The sequence below is a fragment of the Pseudochaenichthys georgianus genome, chromosome 8 (assembly GCF_902827115.2).
Source record: "Pseudochaenichthys georgianus chromosome 8, fPseGeo1.2, whole genome shotgun sequence".
NCBI lineage: Eukaryota > Metazoa > Chordata > Actinopteri > Perciformes > Channichthyidae > Pseudochaenichthys > Pseudochaenichthys georgianus.
Window position 1 is genome coordinate 14,389,300 of NC_047510.2, and position 22,101 is coordinate 14,411,400.

General features: G+C 41.3%; 2 protein-coding genes across 2 annotated transcripts; both read left to right on the forward strand.

Moving 5' to 3' along the window:
- The first annotated feature begins 795 nt into the window (after window positions 1-795).
- kat2a (K(lysine) acetyltransferase 2A) lies at window positions 796-11,284 on the forward strand. The gene is made up of 18 exons (XM_034089235.2): window positions 796-1,198; window positions 1,547-1,670; window positions 1,813-1,958; window positions 2,067-2,156; window positions 2,313-2,494; window positions 2,614-2,805; window positions 3,714-3,820; window positions 4,382-4,486; window positions 5,476-5,612; window positions 5,693-5,901; window positions 7,552-7,678; window positions 7,844-7,954; window positions 8,039-8,182; window positions 8,271-8,385; window positions 8,466-8,502; window positions 8,819-8,882; window positions 9,164-9,248; window positions 9,380-11,284. Exons 1-18 carry the CDS (start codon window positions 974-976, stop codon window positions 9,571-9,573), a joined length of 2,394 nt encoding a protein of 797 aa, XP_033945126.2. The 5' UTR covers window positions 796-973; the 3' UTR covers window positions 9,574-11,284.
- A 1,709-nt stretch (window positions 11,285-12,993) lies between these two features.
- On the forward strand, window positions 12,994-18,625 carry dhx58 (DEXH (Asp-Glu-X-His) box polypeptide 58). Its single transcript, XM_034089253.2, has 12 exons — window positions 12,994-13,100; window positions 13,308-13,498; window positions 13,596-13,800; window positions 13,899-14,089; window positions 14,171-14,284; window positions 14,725-14,857; window positions 15,295-15,477; window positions 15,604-15,854; window positions 16,680-16,991; window positions 17,075-17,265; window positions 17,607-17,700; window positions 17,813-18,625. Exons 2-12 carry the CDS (start codon window positions 13,322-13,324, stop codon window positions 17,999-18,001), a joined length of 2,040 nt encoding a protein of 679 aa, XP_033945144.1. The 5' UTR covers window positions 12,994-13,100; window positions 13,308-13,321; the 3' UTR covers window positions 18,002-18,625.
- The last annotated feature ends 3,476 nt before the right edge of the window (window positions 18,626-22,101 follow it).

Consider the following 22,101-nt stretch of genomic DNA (forward strand, 5'->3'; position numbering starts at 1 on the left):
AAGACATTATAAACCAAGGCAGATGTAATCACTCTTCCAATTACATTAAAAGAATACATGAAAAGCGATTTTATAATATTAATTTATATCAATATAATTTGTACTTACAATTATGAAATTGCAGTCTGTAAAAGCAAGTAACTGCCAAAATAATACTAAACACTATCATTTTAGAATGAAAACAGTTGCATTCGATTAGAAAAGAAAGCACTGAACCTAAAAACTTCTGTTTTAGTATAAAGATTTTTCTTAGAAAAAAAGCTGACAACATCATTTAAGGTAATTTGCAAACGTGGGTAACGAACAATTTACAGCGCAGAATAACATAACACCGACTAGACTTATATGCAAATAATGTTAAAGTTAAGCAATACATAGAGAATAAAAAATAAATATACAGGACATTAAATGACTACAATTTAGAGACGTGATACTATCTATCTAAACATCTATTTGAGAGTTAAGTCTATTACATCAGACCACATTTTATTTCAGTGTTGTTTTTATGGCCCGAGGTGTGGCTTCGCAATGTGACCACTAGAGGGCTCTGAGCGCAATGAAGAAAGCATATTTCAAGAGTTGGCCTAACAAAACTTCCGGTGAAGACATTCAAAATAAAACATTAAAATTACGAGGAGGTGTCGATAAATGCCGTAATATAGATAAATGTTTATGATTTATATAAGTTTGAATGAGATGTAATGATGCCAATTGTGTTGTGGTCACATCGTTTGGGAATGTTGAAGTGACAAACCGACACAATTTTACTTTGAAAGATTAAAAAGTCTACTTAAAGCGTAAATCAGTGATATTTGCATCGTTAATGTATGTTGTCAACACGTCAGTTTTCATGGGGGTAAAAACGGTTCACACTTCTTAACATTGCGTCGGTCCTATTAAGTCTCGTTTTGCCGACAGCACTTGAAGGCAGCATAGGAGGTAAACGGGAGCAGAGGAAGAGCAGCGCGTGGACATGTCGGACCCGACGGCGCAGGCCTTGCAACCCCGGCTTCTCCAAGCCCAGTCTGTCGGCTCAGCTGGGTCCAGCACTGCCGCCACAGTCTCCGGGTCAGGGAGTAGTGACCCGGCCAGACCAGGACTTAGTCAACAACAGCGTGCAAGCCAGAAGAAAGCTCAAGTCCGAGCTTTCCCACGGGCGAAAAAGCTTGAGAAACTTGGCGTATTCTCCGCCTGCAAGGTAGCTAGCTTGGCTAGCCAAAGTTCACCACAACAAAGCACTCCCCGGGTAGTATTAGCACCAGTGTATGGGGATAGAAAATGGTAGCACGGTCAAGACACTGCTATCACAAGTATAAACGAATAGCGTAATGATTTGAAGTGATTGTTAACTTTTGAAGCTAGCTAGCAAGCTATATAGCGAGTTTCCCGTACACTTGTACTATTCACATTAACGTTAAGTATTTGGAGATGAATGCATTATCAGCTAGCCCAACCTCACTGTCATTCATAGGCGTGCCATAACAGCAGGTTGTGTACTGTCTAAGTCGCTTTATTTGGTGTTGAGCATTCTTTGTGTTTATGTCAGGCCAATGACACATGCAAGTGCAATGGATGGAAAAACCCAAATCCACCATCAGCCACACGGATGGACCTGCAGCTGCAAGCCGCCAGCCTGAGCGAGCCCTGCCGCAGCTGTGGACATGCTCTGGGTACAAACTAACCGTCCTCCACATACACACCAGCATATATACCTACAGCAAATGCAGCTATATTCCAGGGACTTCTTGTTTCACAGTATTGATTGACATCTTACTGTTTGGACTTTAATTGTATGTAATGCCTTGCTTACAGCTGACCATGTGTCCCACTTGGAGAATGTATCCGAGGAGGAGATAAACAGGCTGTTGGGCATGGTGGTGGATGTAGAGAACCTTTTTATGTCTGTACACAAAGAGGAGGACACTGACACAAAACAGGTCTACTTCTACCTATTCAAGGTAAGCAGTGTGACAGGTAAAACAGAGCAACATATAACTTGTTGTAACTAGAGTCCACGTTTATTAAATGTCTTGCCCAATTTAACAACATGCAAAACTGTCCCTTAGCTGCTGAGGAAATGCATCCTGCAGATGAGCCAGCCAGTCGTAGAGGGATCCCTCGGAAGTCCTCCCTTCGAAAAACCCAACATTGAGCAGGTGACATAACACTTTAAGAACCTACATGTCATTCCCTGATCTAAAGCAGTCACTGAAAATGTGACTGGTCTATAATGCTTGTTTCATATTTCACAAATATCTTACTCTCTTTTTCTCTTGTGCCTCATTAACTTGCACTTTTCTTTTCCTCATAAGGGTGTTTTGAATTTTGTTCAGTATAAGTTCAGCCACCTGGCACCAAAGGAAAGGCAGACCATGTTTGAGCTGTCAAAGATGTTCCTCTTGTGCCTCAATTACTGGAAGCTGGAAACCCCTACGCAGTACCGCCAGCGCACCCAGAAAGACGATGGGACAGCCTATAAAGTGGACTACACCAGGTGTGTGGGTGTGTTGTTGTTATAGAAAGCAGGTACATGCTTTTACCTTTTTAGATGTCTCTGTTTGGATGTTGACATCAGTCTGTACATTAGCAGCGTTTCTTCTTTATTACTTCCAGGTGGCTGTGCTACTGCCACGTCCCCCAGAGTAACGACAGCCTGCCGCGCTATGAGACCACGCACGTGTTCGGCCGCAGCTTGCTCAAGTCCATCTTCACTGTGACCCGGCGGCAGCTCCTGGAGAAGTTCAGAGTGGAGAAGGATAAACTGCTCCCAGAGAAACGCACACTCATCCTTACACACTTCCCCAAGTAAGCAGATTCTTGAAATTCAGTGTGTGGGTTTTAATAATGGCGCTATTCAAAAAGCTTCCCTTATTTATATTTGACTCGATCGGCCGATATTCACTCTCTGCCGATCGGGTGAGCCTGCCCTATCACATGACGTAAAATACATGACACTTTTCTCAGTGCGCGGCAAAACAAGCTCGCCAAAATGGCTTCACGAGTCTGGCAGTATTTTTAGGTGTGCGAAAAAGACAGTAAAATAGTGGTATGCAACGTGTGTGAAGCAGAAATCCTGCAGCTCCGCCTGCTGTGACGGACCAGTGAGCGGAGCAACACACACACTAAGAGTTAGACCTAACACACTTGGCTATTTTATCTACCTCTGGAACTAGCTAAACTAGTTATAAATATATTTATTCTTCACTGTCGGGTCACTCATTACTGGATCAGCGAGCTGCATGAGACGATACTGACCGGCTGTCAGGAGGGAGAGGAAAAGAGAGCGCTGCCTTCCGCTCATTTCTCCCATGTTATTATCCAAAGTTAATGTACTTCATTTGTATGTAATAATGTTGTTTGTTGAAGCGCCAGGGAATGAGCCCCATTAACTGAGTTTTAAACATCACTTTTTAAATGCGAGATCCCCATAGCCCCCACCCACTCGATCGGTTCGGCGATCGGTATCAGCCGATACTGATTCCAGCGATCGATCCCAAAATTGCCGATCGGAGCATCCCTAGTCTCCATGATCCCTGCTATAATTAGTATCAAGGCGCAAGACTTTAAACTGTATACAGAATGGATACAGTGCTTATTTCTGAAACCACATCTAAGGTTTGATTCTGTAGCTCCTCTATCACATCCAGTTTTAGTTTGGCTTCCCCAGCTCCCTTATTTACCTTTGCAATAACATTTACCCCGACTGTCATCAGGTTCCTGTCCATGCTGGAGGAGGAAATCTATGGCGATAATTCACCCATCTGGGAGGCTGACTTCACGATGCCCGCCGCTGACGGCACGCAGCTGGGACATCAGACAGGTGGGGAGACTTCAAACCATGAGAGCTATTTGAACGGGATGAGACAAGTAGGTCAGAGTTTCTATAAACAACGGCTTATGATTCAGCCTTTGGACTGTTCGTAAAAGCTGCCATAAGTTCCTATCTCAATCACATCACAAAAATGATTTAGTATTGTTGTTAACAAATATTCTTTTTCTAGGGTTTAATAATCCCCAGAGGAGAAATGCACACTGTACAGCTTGCAAAGAAGCAGGGTACATGGTTATAAAACAGATTAAGAACAAATAACAGAAAGTCTAAATCAGACAAATGAAATTCAATAAGCTTTTTATTTTACAATATATATATATACATATATATATATATATATATATATAATATAGATTATTTGTGCATTGAGAAAATATACGTGCACAGAAGCAATTTGCCTTAGTAGTCTAACTGCAAAAATATAAATGAAGTATTACAACTTGTAAAGAGTGAAACAGAACGTTAGATAGGTAACTATAGTTTAATGTACACATTATATGTTTTTTCTTGGCTTTGATGAACCTGTTCCTTGGTGTGTCTCCATTGCAGTGATCAGTCCGGCTGCAGTCTCCGGCTCCCCCGCTCTGTCCAAAGGTCTGAGCAGCATCTCCTCTCTGGGCAGTGCAGACACCGGAGGAGCAGAGCCCATCACAGGTCAGCAGCTCGGCTTCTCTGATCCCCCACAACCCCCCTGCCAGACCCTCAGTGGATACAGCAGAACACTTAGAAAGAAGTTGCATACAGTTAGACCATAGGAATATTGTGCAACGTTAATATCCTGTAAAGCAACTAACACCCAGCCTCTGACTTCACGTTAGCGGTTGTTGATTTCTTAAACCCTCACAAACCCTGGGAGCTCTGGTCGCAAAGCTGTGTTCTAATTACGCACACAAAAATTAGCAGCCCTTTTTTTTCGAGAGTGCATAGAGGCTGTTCTTGCCTAAGAACAAAACAAATAAAGAGAATAAAGTCAAGAATACTCAAAAGATACCCGAAGAGGATGGAGCACAGGACTCAAAGAAAACTTCAATAATGATGACGTTAATGTGGTTCTGTAAGAGGTGAATGCCAGACAAGCTTCATTTAGAGTGGTGCAGTGACGCGTCCTAAAACCTGGAAGTAAGCTGCTGGTTCCCTCGACAAAAAAGAGGATTTCTCCACAGGGTTTTGGAAAATAGCTCGAAATAAGGTCTGTGGAAAACGAACCTGTTAGATAAATGCACGTTTTGTTCAGCCGGATAATATCCACGCCATGTCATTTTCGAAAGATAAATCTAATCGATAGATTTATGATTGGAAAATGATAAAAGTAGGGTAGACATGTGGAGATTATCCGGCTGAACAAAACGTGCATTTATCTAACAGGTTCGTTTTCCACAGATCTTATTTCCAGCTATTTTCCAAAACCCTATGGAGAAATCCGCTTTTTTGTCGAGGGTACCAGCAGCTTACTTCCAGGTTTTAGGACGCATCACTGCACCACTCTATTGAGGAGGGTCAGTAGTGGATACAAAAAAAAGCAGGATTTTTATCTCATTAAGAACCTAATGTTTTGTAAAATAACTATGAAGTTAAGTATTCTAAATGCATTGTTAGCTGTCCCTTTTCATTGTTTTAACCTTGTTATTGTCAATTATGATCAGGAGAGAAACGTAAACTTCCGGAGGTGTTGACCCTGGAGGACGCTAAGCGGATCCGTGTGATGGGAGACATTCCTATGGAGCTGGTCAATGAAGTCATGATGACCATCACTGACCCCGCTGCAATGCTCGGACCAGAGGTAAGATGTTGAGATCGTTTATTAAGGCGACATGTCTCTACATGTTGACTGTAATGCTCAGTTTTTGTTTATATTTCCAGACTAATCTGCTGACCCCAAACGCTGCCCGTGATGAGACGGCCAGGCTGGAGGAGAGGCGGGGAATCATCGAGTTCCACGTCATTGGAAACTCACTTTCCCAGAAGTCCAACAAGAAGATCCTGATGTGGCTGGTGGGCCTGCAGAATGTGTTCTCGCATCAGTTACCTCGCATGCCCAAAGAGTACATCACACGGCTGGTGTTCGACCCGTAAGTACATGTTATCACTCCACACGTACATGTTCTCACTCCACACGTACATGTTCTCACTCCACACGTACATTACATTACATTACATTGCATTTAGCTGACGCTTTTATCCAAAGCGACTTACAATAAGTACATTCGACCAGGAAGAAACAACCTTGAAGAAAACAGAATCATAAAGTACATCAGGTTTCATAGAGCCAAGTATTTCAAGTGCTACTCAACTGGCTATAGATAAGCCAGTCCTTTATTAGTATATAAGTGCTCTGTTAGCAGTGCTTTGTTAGTAATTCTATCGCTCGAGGTGGAGTCGAAAGAGATGAGTTTTCAGTCTGCGCCGGAAGGTGTGTAAGCTTTCTGCTGTCCTGATGTCAATGGGGAGCTCATTCCACCATTTTGGAGCCAGGATAGCAAACCCACGTGTTTCTGCTGATGGGAATTTGGGTCCCCCTCGCAGCGAGGGTGCAGCGAGTCGTTTGGCTGATGCAGAGCGAAGTGCACGCGCTGGGGTGTACAGTTTAACCATGTCCTGGATGTAGGAAGGGCCAGATCCATTCGCAGCATGGTACGCAAGTACCAGTGTCTTGAAGTGAATTCTAGCAGTTACCGGAAGCCAGTGGAGGAGCGGCGCGGTGTGGGAACATTTAGGAAGGTTGAAGACCAGACGAGCCGCTGCATTCTGGATGAGCTGCAGAGGTCGGATGGCACATGCAGGTAGACCAGCCAGGAGGGAGTTGCAGTAGTCTAGGCGTGAGGTGACGAAAGCCTGGACCAGAAGCTGCGTCGCTTTCTGGGTCAGCTGGGGACGTATCTTCCTGATGTTGTAAAGCGTGTATCTGCAGCAGCGGGTTGTAGCAGCGATGTTTGCAGTGAAGGACAGTTTGTTATCTAGGGTCACACCCAGATTCCTTGCAGTCTGAGTCGGGGAAACAACAGAGGGGCCAATGTTGATAGTCAGGTCAAGACTGGATCTTGACCTGGATCTTCCCGGAAGGAAAAGCAGTTCAGTCTTGTCAAGGTTGAGCTTGAGGTGGTGAGCAGACATCCACTGAGAAATGTCAGCTAGACAAGCAGAGATGCGTGCGACGACCTGGGTCTCTGAGCGGGGAAAGGACAGAATTAATTGGGTGTCGTCAGCGTAGCAGTGGTATTTAAAACCATGCGGGCTAATGACTGATCCGAGCGTGTTTGTGTACAGGGAGAAGAGGAGGGGACCAAGAACAGAGCCCTGAGGGACCCCTGTAGTTAATTGACAAGGGTCGGACTCGGACCCTCTCCAAGTTACCCTGTAGGTGCGGTCTTTGAGGTATGAGGTGAGGAGGGAAAGTGCAGAGCCTGAAACTCCAAGTTCTTGGAGAGTGCGAAGGAGGATCTGATGGTTCACCGTGTCGAATGCAGCAGACAGGTCCAGAAGGATGATGACAGAGGAGAGGGAGGCTGCTTTAGCCGTGTGCAGTTCCTCAGTGACGGCAAGGAGGGCAGTTTCTGGAGGGAGGAGAAGATGGAAAATAGTTTTTTTTGGATTGGAATAGGAACATCTTCTCACTCCACATGTAGATGTTCTCACTCCACACGTAGATGTTCTCACTCCACATGTACATGTTCTCACTCCACACGTCACCATCCTGTTCTGATGTCCTCCCATGTCCACAGGAAGCACAAGACCCTCGCCCTTATCAAAGATGGCCGCGTCATCGGAGGCATCTGTTTTAGGATGTTTCCCACTCAGGGCTTCACAGAAATCGTCTTCTGTGCCGTCACATCCAATGAGCAAGTCAAGGTATATAACGACCGTTCATGAGTTATTTGTTGTACCTTTATTTTTCCTGCACCATACCCTTAAATGCAATAGCAGTTGCGTATAGAAAGTATAACATAGTACGGAGATTCTGTAATGTGTAAAATCACTTTTAATATCTTTTCACCTGTGCTTTTTTAATGTAAGGGCTATGGTACCCACCTGATGAACCACCTGAAGGAGTACCACATCAAACACAACATCCTCTATTTCCTCACCTACGCCGACGAGTACGCCATCGGCTACTTCAAGAAGCAGGTACTGCAGCAAGGACCTGCATTAGCTCTGCTCCGTCTTCCCCCTCCAACTTCTCCTTTTTAGTCATTTGCTCTTTCCTCGCAGGGCTTTTCCAAAGACATCAAAGTGCCGAAGACTCGTTACCTGGGATACATCAAAGACTACGAGGGAGCGACCCTCATGGAGTGTGAGCTGAACCCCAGAATCCCCTACACTGAGCTCTCTCATATCATTAAAAGACAGAAGGAGGTATGCGAGACCATCTTATTAAAGCTCAATCATGTTTCTGCTTTGAATCTATGTGCTTAGAATAACCACATGAATCTTAATTTGTCAGATTATTAAGAAGCTGATTGAGAGAAAACAGACCCAGATCAGGAAGGTTTACCCAGGTCTCACCTGCTTCAAAGAAGGCGTGCGGCAGATCCCGGTGGAGAGCATTCCAGGCATAAGTGAGTCTTTGGTTTTTCTTACAATAAAAAAGATATTATTTAAATTGTTATCATATTTCTGACAAGTTTCTTTCTTCCAGGAGAGACCGGCTGGAAACCCAGTAACAAGGACAAAGGGTAAACCTTTAGCAATAATTATAGAAACAATTTTGTTTTGGTTATGCTTGGGTTCTCGCTGATGTAATATTCAGAAGCTGTGGTCTTTCCATTTTGTTATTGCCACTGGGGAGCGCCAAAGCATCACAAATTCATCAATTCTACACGCATCACCTTTTTGTTCCCATGTCACAATTACACTTTGCAGTAAGCAGTTTAAAGTCCACCGTTTGTCCCAAATAGAATTCACTCATTTAGAGACCTAAGTGTTTTTCTCCTTCTCCACAGCCTTATCTTGGTTGGGTCAGTGTTGTACTTATCATTGCACATTTTACAGGAAAGAGGTGAAGGACCCTGATATGTTATACAACATGTTGAAGAACCTCCTGGCCCAGATTAAGGTAAGACTCACCTGGAGACACCTGGCAGGAACACACACACATGTACAAGTAACAGTAGTTGTCTCTTATTTTAGGCCAACTTTGAAAAGTATGCAAAAAATATCTATCTACTGGCTAGGATCAAATCAAACTAGGCTCAGCAAACCGTACGTCCATCAGAATTGTATAAAGTTGTTCCTTTTTTTTTATACAGCTTTTCTGTAATTAAATCCTAAATGTGCATAGTAATATGTTACTGAAAACCCGGCTATGGACTTACCAGGTCTTTATTCCCTGAGCAGACTCATCCTGATGCCTGGCCCTTCATGGAACCAGTGAAAAAATCTGAGGCTCCAGATTACTACGAGATCATCCGCTTTCCCATCGGTGAGCAAGAATCTGTTTTAGATTATACAGCATCTTTTTAATTCTTCATGATTCTATTGTTTAGGCCATGATCATATCATACGCTCCTCATTCAATTGTTATTGTTCACATTGATGATGTTTTCCCCACAGACCTGAAAACCATGACGGAGAGACTGAAGAACAGATACTATGTGACCAAGAAGCTTTTCATTGCCGACCTGCAGCGAATCATCACCAACTGTCGTGAGTACAACCCTCCGGACAGCGAGTACTGCAAGAGTGCCAACACCTTGGAGAAGTTCTTCTACTTCAAATTAAAAGACGGAGGCTTGATCGAGAAATGAACTCGGAGTTATTTACCAAACTCTCAACAAATTGACGCTAGCTGTTGTCTTACGAGTTATTAAAAGGGTATGTACAAGACTGACATCTTGCAAGAGAATAGATGGGCAAACATAAAGGAGGGTTTTTCGGTAACACCAGATCAAGTAAAGCATTACAAAGTGTCAAAATGGCATTTCCATCCCCCCTTTAAGTTGTCATCTTCTCGTTTTAGTACTCGCAGTGAGTCAATACTCTGCATATACATGTTTCATTAAGTGTACCAAAGTTATAGGTCCAAGTTATAACAATGCCACACTTTTTACGAGTATTTATAGTATGATTTGAGCTGGTTTTGTCGCATTTATTGACGTTGGATCCAATTTGCTTAAAATTCGTCACTCAAGCAGAAACATGTAGTGTAGAAGTCTTTCACAGAAGACTGGACCTCGGGACCTAAAGCCGCGATGCCTTCCGCTACTGACAGACACTTGAACATCCCAGCCATCTTCATGGGTAAACAGATAGACGTTCTATGAGGAGTGAAGTTCCCGAAGCATTTGGGCCTCAAATATTCTAAAAACAACTTGAAATGTTGATTATTGAAAATGTAATGTGCAAAATTAATGAAATACAATTGGTAAAGTTGTTAATGGAGTGCAAATACTAAAGTTACTACTTAGATATCTGGATATCTTTGGAAGGTTGGTCAGAAACAAGCAAATTATTTATCATTTAGGCTATAACTAGATTCATTTAAAAAATCTTCTTTATTCTAAACAAATAATTAAAAACCTTACAGATTAACGGATAATACAAAGGGTTTGTGCAGCCCTACTGGAGTAGTGTGAGAGACTGCTGATGATGGACTGGGTGACAACTATTTCTAGCACTTTAGTGCTGGACAAAATAATTTCCCCAATTGTTGCCTTCAACATATGTTGACATCAACATAGACATTCTTATTTATACAGTAATTATGATGCAAACTGTTTATACATCCATTTTTCACTGGCAGGATGAGGTCACACATTAGTAAAGCTTTACCATGCTTGCAGGTGATACTGTCGTTGTGATTTATTTGTTGCGTTGCTAGACTCTAGTACAATTACTTCTGCACACACATGCTAAGGATTTAGTGTACAGCCACGTGTTTACTGGATAGTTTAAAAGATCATAACAGTGGTGGGGGGGGCTAACCAGCAGTCCTCATGGACTGTGGCCTTGTGTGGAGAAGATGACTGGTTTATTTATCACACCTCACACACGCTGTAGTTAGTGTTGATGCATGGTTGACAGTTTACACATTTTAATTCATAGAAAAACATCCAACTCATTTTGTTATTTTTTAACAGTGTTACAAACGGTGATATGTTTGTTATGGCGGTCAGTGTCAAACGGAGTGCTTCCTGAGATGCATCCACTTCTTTTATGCTGGTTGAGCCTGGTTGTTGAATGTTTCATGTGACATTGATTTGTGTGTGTGTGTTTATTTTGTACTTGAATCATGACTAGCTTTGAGTTTCTGAAGTGATGTCTGTTGCATTATTCAGGGTTGTCTATTGCGTACTCCTCCCACGATCTACCTATGCTGCATCTCAGATGTCCTTACACGGGTCAGTCTGAGTGAACTTTCCACCTGTTAGAGGACGGCTACCCTGTGTAGTTATGATGAATGCCATTTACTGTATCTGTAATACTATTCATGACAATAAAGGTTTGTTTTTGTATAAACAGGGCGTGGACTTGAGTCACTTGACTTGTACTGCAATGAGAATGTATCAGGATGTTAGACATGGCAAAGTAAAAGACCTGCAAGACAGCTTTTGACTCGTGATAGTGCCACCATATCTAATGAATCTCACAGATTAGACAAAATAACATTTATTATTTCTATAGACAGCTTCTATGTCATTTAATGTGTAATTATAGTTCCACTGTGGTGCATGCCAAAGTCCTGATAAGAATTGTATTCAAAAGTAAGGATTGTGCTGCTAAAGACATGCCTAGAGTTCTTCAATTAAAATTTGAATAATAAAGCTAAAATCATAATGTCCTCGCTACTACAATATCGGCATCATCATGTTATCACAATTACATTTCATCAAAATCATCCAGCTCTATTGGCTGTTCACAAATGGGTTATTAGTTATTTTCATTAGTGTCCTACATTACTGCCTTAAGACTGCTTTAATTTAATACCATTTAGTCCCTTTTATAAACATATTTTATACCTTGTTTTTGCATTTCTCGCAAAATTATAGTTCATCTGTGTATAATATTCTTATTACTACCAAAATGTACTTCTCCTGAACTTGTGTTTGAAGCTGCAGCAATAGGCTTTAGGTTTCATTTTCCAGTAACAAAAAGCCCACACCTTTTTTGTTTTTCTATCAAACAGCTGATCAAACAAGCAGGATTATTTGAATGCTGTCTACATGTCAATCACTTCAACGGACAGATTCTGGTTAATAATGTGTATTTTCTGTACTATAAGTGTATGTTTCAATACGTCCTGTGATTCCTCTTGAGCCTGGGTAGTAATCCCAGGACCTATCATTTGTAATATCTTGTACTTGTTCCTAATTATCATGTGAATCTTCATCTGTAGAGCTAATTCATCCAATATGTTCTACTAATGCATGTTCATTGATCCTGTAATCCTCCTTTTGCTTAGCTTTGTACACAAGTTGGTTGAGGCCAGAATGTATTCTGAATTTAGCATGTATTTTTCCTACTTGGGATATAAATATTTGATTATTACAGTTTAGTATGTATAGATGTGTATAGCTCTTCTGAAATAGTCAGGATATGAATATTGGTGTTCAGCTGCATGCATCTAGTTGCTTTGTTTATAAGCTGTTTACAAGATGTTATTTGTATTACTTTGTTGCAGTTAAAAAGGCAGTATTGCCACATGGACATTTAATCATTCAATGCTGCATATTGATACATTTACAGCTTTACTCAAATCACAAATGTTTGCTTGATTTACGATTGACTTTAACTAAGTCCTTCCAAACAATGGCTTGAAACTGAAATCAAAAAGTTGCTGAAGGACAGAGAAGATCCGGTTTCAAGAGTTCCAGTAAAAGAGCTGTGGGGATTTCCTCATGACAACAAGGCTACGGTAGGTTTTGTTTTCCTGATGGAATGAAGAAACTGATGGGGCCCAGTCAGGGAGTTCAGCACTCTGCAGAACCCCCTCAGCGCTGAGCCACTAATACAGTAAATAATACATAATGTACAATCATAAGTAACATATTAACTCAACCAGGATATTGACGTAGGCATGGCTGCATTTAAAACAGAGTTGTAATTTATCTGTTTTATGTCAGTTTTAGTCAGGATTCCTCTGTCATTGGATAGTGAGTTGTATCTGTCGTTCCTCAAGAGCCCCCCTCAACGGGCCCTCTTGTCTGAGTTCATAGGGCTTTTACTTTCGTTTTCGCATCTCTGCGTCACGCAGCTGTCCTGAACACAGTTTAAAACCCCACACCCATAGGTGTTAGTGGACAAGGAGAAGCCATAAACTACACACAGCTGACTGGTGAGTTAATAAACCAACTCTATAACAGCTTAATTATGCTATAATTCAACACGTCTCTCACAATGCATGTTTGTCTAACTACAACTGCGATATAGCCAGGCTTTATAATGTTAGTGATCACAGCTCTGATCTACTGGTACGAACTAATGTCTTTATTTTCTACCATTATATTTTATTTCTGTGTATTTTTGACATGTGATCTAATAGGAGGAAAGTGAAGCATGGAAGGTTTTGAACTGTATGCATACCAGAAGGAAGTGGCTGAGAGAGCTCTTCACAAAGAAAACATCATCATTTGGCTGCCGACAGGAGGTGGAAAGACCCGAGCTGCTGTCTATGTGGCCAAAAAACACCTGAAGGCCACCCCACGGGCCAAGGTGGTGGTCCTGGTGAACAAGGTACCCACAACCAAAAGGAAATACACACGTTTACGACAGACATGATGTTTTACATTCAGTGTTGCTCAATACAATGTGTTTTTTTAATGTACTGTAGGTTCACCTTGTAGATCAACATTACAAGAATGAGTTCGAACCTCACCTGGGCCGAGACTACAAAGTGTTGCCTGTCAGCGGAGAGACAGTGGAGAAGGACTTCTTTGGGAAAGTGTTGCAAGAAAAGGACGTTGTCATCTGCACAGCACAGCTTTTGCATAACGCTCTGATAAGCAAGGAGGAGGACAGACATGTGGACCTCTCAGGTGAGTAAAAGGGAGTGTAAACATCTGTGACTATAGAGCTGTTATGTAGAATCACATATAGAGATTGTACCCATGATAATAATAATGGTTCCTTACAGATATTACTCTACTGATAATCGATGAGTGTCACCACACCAACAAAGAGGGAGTCTACAACAAGGTGATGACATTCTACCTGGAGAAAAAACTAAAAGGAGAGAAATCATTGCCACAGATCCTGGGTCTCACTGCATCACCGGGGACAGGGGGTGCAACAGACTTACACAAAGCTGTGGAGCACGTACTGCAGGTCAGAATTTACCTATTTGCATACCACATTTCTGATCTCCCATTAGTCTCTTCTTCATGAGTTCCTTTCTCTATCTTACAGATTTGTGCCAACCTTGACTCAGCCATAGTTTCAACTAAAAACTTTGTCACTGAGCTGAATGAGAAAGTCCCCAGGCCCAAAAAGCAGTTTGACATTGTGGACGCAAGACCTAAGGTAAACCTGATTTATTTTTTTTGTAGCTGCCACCTGCAGCTCTATAGCCTGCTCTGGTGAAAACATTCGTCCCCACAATTTAGCAGCAACTGTGTTCAACTAGGAGGCAGACATTTGGCAACGAGGTCAAGTGATGGTTGGGTTTGTGCTGTGATTGCATGACATGTGGATGGATACATGCACGTTCAATGTGGCAGCTTTAAAATAATTGCGCAAGTTTCTCATCTTTTAAAATATTGAAACCTATTTTATTTTATATTTAAAAACATATGCTGTTGCAGACGGTAATGCACCCTGATCATTACTTCACACCCCAACTGACCTGACCTGGGAACATTCATTTATATCTCAATTGTCGTTTATTTAAAAAAAGAAAACTTCAAAACTATTTAAGAGATTTAAGTTCTAAGTAAACCAAAAACAATACTTTTTTCCTTTAGGATCCGTTCGGGGATCAACTGAAGTCCATGATGCTGATAATCCATGAGTTCATGAACATTCCTCCAGACTTCAGACTGAGACAGTGTGGCACTCAAGAGTATGAGGCAGATGTGGTGGAACTCGAGAAGAGAGGTAGGTTTCTTTTGTCAACTTCTTTACTTGAATGTAGTCATCACTTGTGATGGCAAGGAGAACACATTAGATTAAATGTAAAACAAAAGTCTACTGTTGACGCTTGTACATTATTTGTTTACATTTGCATCACTTCCACACCAACACTGTTGCATCACTTCCACACCAACACTATGTGCAATATGCATATAATTACCATCATTACAATACACTCGCTGCTATTAATATTTATAATATGCTATGAGAATGTGCAATTATGTAACTGCCACTACGTTTTATTTTTTGCACTGCTAATAATTGCATCGATTGTGTGACATATGTTTCATGTTTTCTGTAAATGTTTAATTGCTCTTTTTAGTGCACTTTTTGTGTACAGTTTTGCTGTTGTGTTTCTTGTGTCAATTTCCTTCGGGATAAATAAAGTCTTATCTTATCAGGAGTCAAAAAGGTCGACAGACTGCTTGCACAATGTGCACTTCACCTCCGACAGTACAACGATGCCTTGCTCATCAACGACACGCTGCGGATGACAGATGCCTATCTCTCCCTGGAGGACTTCTACAGCAAGATAACCAGAGAAATTGATGGAACAGACATCTTCCTGGTGGGGCTTTTCCAAGGTAGGAATCTGTTTGTATACATATCTCTTTTTATTATTTTAGTGTCTATTTGTATACACATCTCTTTTTATTATAACAAACTCATCATATTCTAGCATTGATTAATATGACTGTCCTTTTTAACAGAGAATCAGGTGGAGCTGGAGATATTGGCAACAGATTCTCGCTATGGGAACCCAAAGATGGACAAACTAAAAAGCACTCTGCTAGAACAGTTTGTTCCAAGTGAGAATTCGAAGGGGATCATTTTCAGCAAAACCCGTAAAAGCACCCACTGCCTGAACGACTGGGTCCTCAACGATAAAGAGTTAAAGGAAGCGGGTATCAAGCCAGCCATCCTCACTGGAGCTGGCAACAGTATCTCTCACATGACATTGGTGTGTGTATATTCAATCTGTGAGCTTAAAGGTCTCCTATCATACAAAATGTACTTTTTAATGTCCTTTATACATAAATATGTGTCCCTGGTGTGGGAATTCACCAAGTGTCAGAAAATAAAACCTTCTCTCTTTTCCTCCGTACCCTAATCTCTAAAAACGGGGGTACAACAGAGCTGATCCAGATTTGCGTCCGATATGACGTAATATCGGAAATGTGGGCTGGCTTTACGCCCACGGCCCTATCAGAAAAGCCGCTATCAGAAACAATGCGCAACGTATTTTGGACTTAATATGGTCTTTGATTACATTAGCAAGCATCGCTAACACTCAGAGCTAACCTCTACTGGAGAGTATTTGTAAAAAAGCAGGAAATAAATAAAGGAACTCACCTTGTGGTAAACCCACAAGTGAAAAGCATGAGCTCCATACTGTTACAGAAATAATCCTTGATGTGGTTTGGAACAGGATATGGCGTTTAATCAGGGCAGCATTCAGCTGTATCTCGTAGAATTCTGAGCAGGCACAAGCTCTTTCTCCGCTCTTTTTTTTTTTCCAAGCTAAGGACCCAGAATCAGCACTTCTCTAACAGGGCTGAAATAGAGGGATATGAGGGATGTCTAAAATGCAGGATCTGTTTGGTATTTTGAGCAAAACACATCATAGACATGTTTCTACATATTTTTATATATCTGAGACCCATAATATATGCCTAAAAATAGCATGATAGGAGATCTTTAAAGTAATTTCAATTCAGTTACAACTTATCCATAGATGTGTTTCTGTTGTACCTGACCAAGTCGTCCTTACATGCTTTCCTTGCAGAACGAGCAGTCAGAAACAATCCGCAAATTCCGCCGAGGTGCTGTCAACCTGCTGGTCTCCACCAGTGTGGCAGAAGAAGGCCTCGACATCCCTGAATGCAACCTGGTGGTACGCTACGGACTGCTTACAAATGAGATTGCCCAGCAGCAGGCCAGCGGACGCGCCCGAGCAAAAGACAGCCTGTATTCAGTGGTCGCCCAGAAAGGGGGGCGGGAAGTGAGGCGAGAGCACACCAATGATTATCTGAAAGAGCTGACAGAAAAAGCTATTACTAAGGTCCAAGAGATGAGCCCCCGAGAGTTCTCCAAAAAGGTGAGGCTCTCTGTCCATCTCCATCATTGAATCACGCTGCTTTGGGATTGTTCCATCACCTATGAAATATTCTATGTCTCCAGATAGCTGCACTGCAAAGGGAGGCAGCTATTCAAAGGAGTCTTGATGAGAAACTCAAAATGGAGAAGAGGAGTCGCTACCCTGCTGCTAGTGTCAACCTGGTGTGTCGAAGTTGCTTCACCTCTGTGGCCTCTGGCAGTGACCTGAGACTCCTGGATGGTGTGCACTATGTCAACGTCAATCCTGACTTTGAGTGAGTTGAATTCTTTGCAGTTTTAAAGGTCCACTTGTTCATGTCTCTTCTACATCAACATGTGTCCCCTCTGTGTAAAGAGATTTTGAAAGTTTCAGGAAAAAAGATTCTCTCACTTTATGTCCTGATCCATTTATATAAAAACCTGTCTGAAAATGAGCTGATCAGATTTTGGCCACTTTGTGATGTCATAATGTTATTTTGGCTTGTGTAACCATTAGCCAATCACCAACCACGGTAACCCCCCCCCCCCCCCCACCTTTAAGAGTTCATGCAAAACACATTAAAGGCCACATTCCTTTGTCTTTACTGCTCTTATCATGGCTCATCTTTGTTCTCAGGAAAAACTACAAAGTCGGTGGGCAGGTGGTGCTGGAAAAGAGTTTTGAGGACTGGGAGCCTGGGTGTAAGGTCTGCTGCAGAGAATGCGACAAGGTAAAGGCTTTCTACCAAATATTACTTTTGAACTCGGAAAAGATTTCCCTGCTTAACAAAGTTTGGCTTTTGGATCGTTTTGTGGTGTGATTTATATTCTTTGAATTCACAGGACTGGGGATTTGAGATGAAATACAAGGGAGATGTCCTGCTGCCAAATCTAAGCATTAAGAATTTAGCCCTGGATACCCCCAATAACGGCAGGCTCACTTTGAAAAAGTGGAAGGATATCCCTTTCATTGTGGAGGACTTCAGCTATGAAGAGTACTGCAATGAGAACCACCCCGACTTCTTCGATTGATACAACAACAACAACAACAACAACAACAACAACAACAACAACAACAGAGTGCACTACTAAACATGTTGTTTTGTATCTGTTTTTAATGACCGTCTATTGGTGTTGGGCTGTGCTCAGTTAGAGTGAGCATCATTGTATTGTTGGAGGTGCCTTTACATGAACACTGGCTTTGTCTTAAAACTCACTCCTCACATGCATTAATTTGTGCTGCCGGGTGCTAAAACCCATTAGCCATCGATCATGCTTGAAATGAGCATGACAGCTTTGTTTATGCCCAGGGTCTTTACCCCCTTTGCAAGTATTTCCTCTGCTTTCTCTCAAGTCAAGCACATACAAAGCAAACAATGAACTCTGCTGTAATATAAATGTTAACTATCATGAGCACTTTTCAAAGAGGATTCCTTATGAATTCTCTTTTTGATATTTTAAAACGTTTGTAAGCTTGTTGTAAGATATTGAGGGGTACTGATACTCTGAAGTAATTACTGATTTGAAGTTAATTGTGTTGCGTTGCTGTATTCTATTTATTGAAAAACATTGAACAACAATTATGGTCAATTTTTGTAAAGTAAAATTACATTTGCGATTACATTTTAATAAACATTCCTCTGGAAATGACCAACAGATCTTTTGAAATTATGTTTGCGTTTATGAACCACTAGGTGTCAGTGTTGGTTAGCCAATCAAGTCAGGCAAGTGAGGTAGTTTTAAAATGTTGCTTTTTTATTTTCACTTTTGCATTTCACTATGCTGCTTCTACGTCACAAGTTTATGTATTTCGTGGAGTTTTTATTGGATCATTTCACATTATTACAAAGTGAGGAACAGCTTTATCAGAATAACACAAGATACATTTACTGCACACTTTTCTTGATTTCAGCAATCCCCAAAAGACAGATTGAGCCAGCTAAATGCAGAACACTTTCCCTATTAACAGCAGATGTGTTTACATACATTAATTAAGCTTGATATACAGCATCACAACTTCAACTACAATGAGCAGTTTTAGGAAAACTATCCAGATTATGAAATGGCAGCAACTGGAAGCCATTACATTCAGGCTGGCAGCTGTATGAGAGAGTTTTACTTTTGATCCACAACACCCCTTTATGTGATGCTCTGGGCAGGACATGAATAGGTCGACCACACTGTGTCACATGGATCATAAGCCTTTCAAACTGAGAGCTGGAGTCAATGCTGCCGTGGACGTAATCACACTAACAGGCTCTGTTCCCGTTCAATGACTGATTCAGATACAGGAGGGCGGAGAGAGCCGTACAGTGTATGATTTACTCTGATCAGACTCAGGCTCTATAATCAACGCTGATTACTTCCTTTTACTTCTCAGCTCATGGATCTTAATTGCAATTAGCTCTCTTCTGAAATTAAAGCAGCTTGGAGCACTTGAGCAAAGGGTGATAACATGATGTGTTCACATTTATAGTGCTTTTATTTATTGGTATCTATTCTAGGCCATACATGTCTATCTGTTTGTCCTTTACTACTATACTACTAATACTATACCTACTACTACTGCTCTCAGTGTAACCATTCTGTTTCTAGCTTTTTTCTAGCAACTTATTTAAGATCTGAGCATTTGTAGGTCATGCAGTACAGCTTTGAACTCGTTTTTCATTTCAGTTTCTAGGTTTTGGTTTCCAGCAGTGCCGTAAAGTGTATTTTGGATCAACAGTTACTTAGTCATTTCACAATTCTGCATTTTAAGCAACGCTTTGCAATTTATTTTAGCTTTCAGAAGTCACCCTTTTATGCAGGAAATGGATTTCGGTATCTGGGACATACACGTGTATGGCTCTACTGCATAAGTGTCCCATGATAAGTCTGTTTATGAATTCCTTGATTTGGTGAGGAGAAGCAAGTCTCACGCAGAGGATCTTATGGTCATCATGTCTGATATTTACATTTGATAAAACTTAGAATATGGCATTGTCTTATTCATTTTCATTTACAATGTGGAAGCAACATGTATCTTTTATGCCTGTTTTATCAGAAGATATACAGATAGGCCTACCCTTGTTGGGGTGGGGGGGGGTCATGTTTAAACAAAACTAAAACTGTGATAACTCAGACATTAATTGTGTTAATTCAGAGTAGCCTACATACATTCTCAAAAGTATGTTCTTAGTTGTTTTTTTCCATATGATAAGTAGATGTTAATCTTGAATATTTTATATTGGAAAATTCTAATGGCATATACTCACTAGCTACTTTTAAGTCAGCAGAGACCTTGGAACTTATTTTGATTTTTCACAATAAAACAGGATATTCAGCGGGCATTCTGATACTCACAACTACACGACATGTTTAGTGCATGAGTAGTGCACGATCCGGCGCAGCGGGGCACCAGGTGAGTGTTTCCAAATGAATTGCTAATTTGCAGCTATTTTCATCTACACGTTTACTTTTAAAGTTGTAATTCTAGGCGTAGGATTTTACATTCATGGCGTTGCAGTGCATCATAGTGGTTTACGAGCAGGTCCACCTCAGGTGTGTTAATGGCAGTCTGTCAGCATGACAACAGTTTTCTTGATGTTTTTAAACATAGCTAAACTGCTGGGATTTTGATGGCACATTGTTAAACGCTCATCTCCCAGAAATATAAAGTTCAAGGCTGTGATTTTTCCTCATCAAATCTTATCTATTTGGCCCATGGTTCACATGCTATACCAGCAACACAGGCACATGTAGCCTACAGCATGTGGTTTGTTACATGCTAACATCAACGTGCTATGCTCACGATAACAGTGCTAGCATGAAGATGTTAAGCTGGTTTAGTTGATTAGTTAACATGTTCTCCTTTTTAACATTTGGCACAGTTTGGATAGGCTGATGGGAATGCCATTTGTTTTTGCAGAATTTGGTCGTACACTAAAGTATTGGGCACTCATTTAAAAAAATAAGTGATTGCATCATGCTGGGAACGTGAGGAAGCACCATTTGATTCATCCTCTGGTAACCATGAGTATGCCTATCTGTATCAAATGGTATGCCATCCATTTAGTGGTTGTTGAGATATTTAGGTCTGGACCATAAGGACGTTGTTACCATGGCTGCCACAACTGATAGGCAATGGTTCTGTAAGCCCTGTATTCAACATGTTGGATGTCACCACCCTGGGTTTTTGCAAGCACAAGTGACAGTAAAGGGTTTATCAAAATACACTGAATATAAAAAAACGTTAGAAGAATAACATGTCACGACTAACTCTCACAACTGAACACCCGTGGAGAAAAGCTGAATGTTTTAAGAAGAAAAAAGAAAGCACCCAGACTGGAATATGCCATGGTAGCAGCCTGTCCATCATAATGTGACCGGCCCTAAAGCCTGATAAGGCCATATCCTGCTTCTTCCTCTTTATTTACTCTAAACAAGACCAAAATTACATCAAGTTGTATTGAAGGGGAAAGGTTTTCTGAGATAGTAAATCAAGTAATAAGTATGGTAATTCTCTCTAGGACTTTTATACAACTGAACTTCTTATTGCAACCTGTCGAGGCTGCCCTTGATATTCGAGAGATTGCAAGTCTGTGGCTCTTTTGCATTGGCTTTATTGTCCAGGAACTCGGATGTCGCAGCTTGTTGTGGACCCACAAACAAATCCACATCTCCGCCCATAACATGTATCGTGTGATACATTGGGTTGTACCACCATTTTGGGAAACCGTGCATTACATTATACTGTATACTAGGTCTGGTACTGTAATAATTATAAATTGTAAATTTGACCCTCATTCGTTCATATAAATCAAGGAAGAACATATCTAACTTTCATCACCTTCTATAAATGAATAAAAACTGTATACATTCTGTACATACAATGAATGTGGAAAGCCTCTTCATAAGAGTGGACCACATAGCCCATCACTATATGTCCTGGCTGCAGACAGAAGTCACAGCTGTTGGGCCCGGGTCGCGTATGAAGCAGCAACACACTGTCAACGGGTTTAAACCACACAGTTGCTTTCTGCTTGTATAGTCGACGCACACAGATTCTCCCCAGGACACAGACAATGACCGACACACATATCTCGTATAGTCCAGTGAGCCGGTCACCAGAACGGGCATCTCCTTTGGGACCG

What these genes read in the sequence shown, in the direction of transcription:
- dhx58 (XM_034089253.2), top strand. Translation starts at nt 13,322, where the DNA reads ATGGAAGGTTTTGAACTGTATGCATACCAGAAGGAAGTGGCTGAGAGA. An exon ending in CAGACATGTGGACCTCTCAG is followed by an intron (nt 13,801 to 13,898) that starts GTGAGTAAAAGG and finishes GGTTCCTTACAG; the next exon opens with ATATTACTCTACTGATAATC. An exon ending in CCTGGTGGGGCTTTTCCAAG is followed by an intron (nt 15,478 to 15,603) that starts GTAGGAATCTGT and finishes CCTTTTTAACAG; the next exon opens with AGAATCAGGTGGAGCTGGAG.
- kat2a (XM_034089235.2), top strand. Translation starts at nt 974, where the DNA reads ATGTCGGACCCGACGGCGCAGGCCTTGCAACCCCGGCTTCTCCAAGCC. An exon ending in ATCCTTACACACTTCCCCAA is followed by an intron (nt 2,806 to 3,713) that starts GTAAGCAGATTC and finishes GACTGTCATCAG; the next exon opens with GTTCCTGTCCATGCTGGAGG. An exon ending in GATCATCCGCTTTCCCATCG is followed by an intron (nt 9,249 to 9,379) that starts GTGAGCAAGAAT and finishes TTTTCCCCACAG; the next exon opens with ACCTGAAAACCATGACGGAG.